The 5,620-nt window shown below is 37.8% G+C and overlaps 1 protein-coding gene across 1 annotated transcript; it reads right to left on the minus strand.

Moving 5' to 3' along the window:
• Window positions 1-3,598: 3,598 nt before the first annotated feature.
• LOC106939146 (immediate early response gene 5-like protein) lies at window positions 3,599-5,328 on the minus strand. Its single transcript, XM_015021454.1, has one exon. The coding sequence runs from the start codon at window positions 4,564-4,566 to the stop codon at window positions 3,670-3,672; it is 897 nt and encodes a 298-aa protein (XP_014876940.1). The 5' UTR covers window positions 4,567-5,328; the 3' UTR covers window positions 3,599-3,669.
• Between the last annotated feature and the right edge of the window lie 292 nt (window positions 5,329-5,620).

The raw sequence follows: 5,620 nt of genomic DNA on the forward strand, positions 1-5,620 counted from the left end.
AGCAAAGACAAGTCAAAACTCTGGAGGAGTTTCATACATGTGGGGATAACAATAGCTAAGCATCACCTAAAGACACTTTGAAGCACTTATTATTATTATTATTATTATTATTATTATTATTATTATTATTATTATTATTATTATTATTCATCTTTGTGTGAATAAAAAAAAATTACACGAAGGTAAAAATATAAAAACAGAAATTGAGAATAAGACTGTAAGAGAAAATTACGAGCTGTAAGTTTACTGCGTCAAAAAAGGTGGGGTTCTCATAAACAATTAAGAGGAACAAGACAGCAAAACTGTAAGACATTTTAGGAATATATATATATATATATATATATATATATATATATATATATATATATATATATATATATATATATATATGAAAGTTTTTGTAATAAGTACCATTACAGCAAAAATACTATATTTCCAAAGTACTGCAGTGTTGACAGATAGCTCACAAGAGCTGTAAAAACAGCCATAATTATCTGGTTTGTTTGGAGCGGTGCTGATTTTGCAGCGACAAGAGGAAAGATTTGCAATACTGTTCTACTTTTCACTTAGTATACATCAGCCTGTCACTGAATGTGCTGTCCACATTTTTTACTATATCATCTTGTGGACCAAAGGGACAACCCAGGACAGAGCGTACCTTCCTGATCAGCTTATCCCACCGTTTCGTCTCATCTGTTGATAAGGTGCTGCTCTGGCAGACCACACCATAAAAGGTGGTTTCTTGAGGAAGAAGAGTAGTGTGTAAACATTTAGGTTTATGCTTTTCTTTTTAAGTAATAATCTGGAAATTCAAGGTTTTAGTATAAAGCCAGATGCTTCTCACTGAGCTCAACTTCAAAATGCAATATGGCCTTCTTGAATATTAAACATACTGGGGAAAAAAAAATGTTTTCAGTAAGTTTGAAGTTTATTAGCAATAGATTTTTCACAGCGCGTTACAAAATTTTGTTTATTAAATGTGTTACGTTGTTTTAATGTACAGACATGTTAAGTTGCAAAGCTGCAAACAATACTGAAAATAGCTGTAATGCGACATAATTTGCGTGAAGCATAACAATAAAAGCGGTTAGCAGCTGGAAGACTGGATATGCCGCTTGCTAACATTAGGGTGATTTATTTTTAGCTACATTGAGCACGGACATAGAATGGGACCGATCAACCAATGGGCTCATTTATTTGTACATCCAACAAGCCAGAGATACTGGCTTGCTCCAAGGCAAGTATTTTGTTTGTGTGGAGCAGTGCCTTCATGAAGGTTTTCCTCAATGTTTTTCATTTTGTTTTATCTTGACTATCTTAAATGTTATAGATCAAATAAAGCTGTAATATCTGACAATGAGAACTTGTGTTGTTTAAAATGCATTTTTCAAATTAAAGGTAAAACTGTCCAAACCAACCCGGCCCTGTGCGAAGAAACTAATTGCCACTGAACCTAATAACGCGACATACTATCATTTGTCAGCAACAATTGCCTTTATGCGTTTGCAATAACGATAAGTCTTTTATGTCATTCTGGAGAAATTCTGACCAACTCCAAAAACAAATCAGAAACGAACTCACTTACGCCTATCGGCCTGGAAAATGCAACTGACTCATTTCTAAGGCTTTGAGGCTCAAGCACTGATCAAAGTGTGACTGAACTTCAGGTCAGGACCTGATGGCTGGATGTTCTCCTTCAAGACTTTCTGACAGAGAGCAGAATTCACTGCTCCATCAACCAGAGGATGCTGTAAAGCAGTCCCAAACCATTTACACCACCCCCACAATGTTTGATTATCAGTGTTTTCTGAAATGCTTTGTAAGATTTAGGCCAGATATAACAGGACCTACATTTTGTCTAATTTGTCCAAGGTATATTTTACCAAATGTTTTGGGAAAATATGGTCTTTTTGATCAATGGAACCCTCACACAAATGCCATTTTTGTTCAGTCTCTTATTTCGTATGATTAAATCATGAGTAGGTCATGATGCCAGTAGAGCTACAGATCTTGTCCTGGGTTCTTTTTCTGACCTGCTGGATGCATCCTCGATGTGCTTGTCGAATAAATTTGGTGGTCTGACCGCTCCTCTGGAGGGTCACCTCTGTTCCAGGTTTTCTCCATGTGTGGATGATGCCTCGGCTCTCACTGTGATCCTCTTGACTCTAAAATCCTTCTAAGGTTTTATAATAAAATATTTAAGTAACTTTGTTTCTGGAGATTGGAGCGTGGTGTGTTGGCTAGACTTACTCACTTTTAACTCGCGTACTGGAAGACAAAATCACGATGTTGAAGCTTGGTGAAGTTCACCCATTCCCCTTGTCAAGTTAACTATATTTACATTTCAGTTTGCAGACAATAAGCACCATGTTGATAGCAGCCGGCTTCAGCCTGGCCACCTCAGCAGATGATTAATCAGCTAATAAGAGCCTGACATATTATTTTCATGTTATTTGGAAGCCAAGATGACATATGTAAAAATAAATTAAATCCAGAAGTTCGTTCTGTATTTTTGCTTAAATCTGTGCAACAAAGTCAAAATAACAAATCTAGAAAATATCACTTCAACTGAAATAATCAATGCTATCTTAGCAAAAAATAACGCATTATTGTTTCCCTACTTTTTAGACTCCTATTCTTCCAAACCAGAGAATGAATTAGACCAGAGGATTCTCACTTATATTTATCTATCAACCCCGAATAGGAGTATCTAGTTTATTTACTTTGGATCAACATTATTAGCGTTTTCTTCTTTTGCTCTTTCATTTGGTTTGTTATTTGGTTTGTATTTCCTTTTAAATCCTGTAAAGCACTTTGTATTGCCTTGTTGCTGAAAATGTGCTATAAAAAATACCTTTACTTTTATGTTCTAAATGTAAAAATCTGCTTGTCAGAAACATGTGTTTTTTTAGTATATGTATATGATTTTACTCTTGATATCACTACTAAATCAAATGTCATGTTTTACAGACTTGTCAAAGTAAGAGACAGTGGCTTCCACCTCTTTATGAACCACCTTTAAAGAATAATATATATATATTTTTTTTTTAAAAAAAACGTCAAATTAAAGGAGTTACATGAGCAGGCTTTTGTTAAATAATGTTAACTTTATTTATTTATAAAAAAAAAAAAGGTCTTGTTATAAATAATATATTTACAGAATGATATCCTGCGTTAAGCTGGTGCATGATTCTGTACAAATCATCAGTGGCCACATGATGGTGCTCTTCCAACATCTTTTCACAGAAACAGTACTGACCAGTTTCCTCAGGAAATACAATCCAAAGACGGACTCCATGATCATCTATTCTAAGCGGGATCACAAGAAAATACACTTCATCTATAAGTGCAGTAATGACAGAAGTTGGCATGAAGAAAGTCTATGTGCAAAAAGCCATTGGAGATGGATGTGATTGCTCTATATGAAGTCACATTTCGGCAATATTCTTCAATAACAGCGCAGAGACAGAGAGAGAAAGAGAGGGAGAGAGAGAGAGAGAGAGAGAGAGAGAGAGAGAGAGAGAGAGAGAGAGAGAGAGTGTGTGTGTGTGTGAGGGAGAGAGAGAGTGAGGAGTGCAGTCGTGACAAGATTTATTTGAAAACAACAAAGTAAAATCATACAATGAAAATAAAATAATAATAATAAAAATTAAAAAGCAATCACATAAATCAAAACGCTTCGATTGCTCTGGTCCAACCACTGCCTGCCAACAGTGTGTGTTTTAAACAAATTGTCTGAGTGCCGAATATCTGCTCAAGGTCCATCTGCTGCCAACTCACAAACTCAGAAAGCCCACCTGATCCCAGAACCGAGATCAGGTTGGAGATGTTTGCGCTGTCCAGCTGCTCCGAGTCCGATTGTAAATCATCCTCCTCCTCCTCATCCTCACTCCTCATCCTCTTACACGGCACGGGCACAAAGTCCGGCAAATAAAACTCCGGGTCAACAATGTAATAACTTGTGTCCATCTTTCGCTTTCTGGTGTAGCACTGCGCGCCCGCCTGCGGCTGTTTTGGCTGCGCGCAACAGTCTGAGTGGAAGTATCCGTTCGTCACAGTTGTCACCACATGCGTGTCCAAGTCCAGGACGGTCTTTTGGTTGGCTTGTGCGTTCAGGATGGGTAACTCCCAGGAAGATTTGTCCGCGCAGCTCCAGCAGGCTTCTGAAACCATGAGCTCAGAGTCACTTGGAGAAGCCATTGCGCACGCAGAAGCGTCTTGGTGCGCCAGCTCCGAGGGCTGTGCGCTGGACTGGTGCGCTCCGCAGTGCCAAGTATCCGACTCCACGCCTGTAAAGTTGCAGTAGAAGTCATCAGCCAACTCCGTGAAGCTGCCGGTCAGCTCGATGTACTCTTGCCTCCTGTGGACCGCCGCCGCATCCTCGTACGGAGGTGTCCTCTGCGTCTGCAGTGAGTTTTTGCTCATGTAAAACTGCCTAGCGTTTCTGAGGACGTACGTTACCAGCAAGTTCTTGTGGAGCTTGATGCCGCCTCTCTGCGTCCTGGAGCTTTGGATTTTCCTTAAAGAAATGGAGATCAGGTTCTGTGCGTCAAATGCACACTCCATCCTCAACTGGGCGACCCTTTGTTTTGTTTTTTTTTTTTGTTTGTTTTTTTCCCCTGTTCCTCTCAGTGTCTCAAAACGCTCGTTCTCTAACAGGAGAAATATTTATCTCGTTGGTTGAGATACCTACTAGGCTCGCGTAGACTGTGTCCATAGCGCTCCATGTCTTCCCAGTAAGGGCATGGATTTTCAACTCTCATCTTTCCTTTGCCACGCCCTCACGTACACATTGTCCAATGGGAGGGAGGCGGTGCTTCTGTTATAACCAAATATCACTACTGGCCTCATTGAAAATGCACGGAGGAGCAGGCATGCTGCATTTCACTAAATGTGCACCGATCTCTGTAAATATTAATACCAAAAGGGGGGGGGGGGGAAACTGACTTTTTATGAGTAGAACAAAATGGAATAGAACTCACAAGAATCTTGTAAACCAATGGAAAAGAATTAATGACGGAATGTGTTTATACTAATGCAGAAAACGGGGAGAAAGCGTTAAATAAATACAATAACTTCTATTTATGGCATTTCTTTATTTGCAGAAATGAGCATTATAGTCCAGAAGCTTAGGAGTAGAAAACAACCAAATATTTTTCAACTCAGTCTTGGACAGGTCAGGTCCAAGGTTTAGTCTGATACATAGGTTATAGTTTCTCAACTAAAAACGTGTTAAAGTGACTAATTTCCATCATTTATTCTGTCAAAGAGTTGGCTGAAGCAATAGATCATTGGGGGTTTCAAAAGCAAACTGAAGGTGCAAAGTTTTGTTAGTGAGAGCATTTATTTTTTATTTAATTTCATCATAGGTTTTAATGAACTTTTTGTTTTTATTTTATTATTTAATTTGCTTTCATTTGCTTCTTCATTTTGGTTTTATTGGTTTGATGAATTAACTTCTCTTTCCAGTTGTTTAAAATTAACGTAGATTTCAGTTTATTTATTTATTGATGTACTTTGTTATTTATTTTTAATTCATATTTAATTTGTATTCATTTTTTTTTTCTTGTTAACAATCTCAATGGGATGTGAGAATATATGTTTGTTTGTTTTTTTGGGT

This window comes from Poecilia latipinna, unplaced genomic scaffold, assembly GCF_001443285.1.
Source record: "Poecilia latipinna isolate Pla-1442-1.1 unplaced genomic scaffold, P_latipinna-1.0 Scaffold2784, whole genome shotgun sequence".
Classification (NCBI taxonomy): Eukaryota; Metazoa; Chordata; class Actinopteri; order Cyprinodontiformes; family Poeciliidae; genus Poecilia; species Poecilia latipinna.

Coding starts and splice junctions, on each gene's coding strand:
- LOC106939146 (XM_015021454.1), bottom strand. CDS start 4,566: ATGGAGTGTGCATTTGACGCACAGAACCTGATCTCCATTTCTTTAAGG.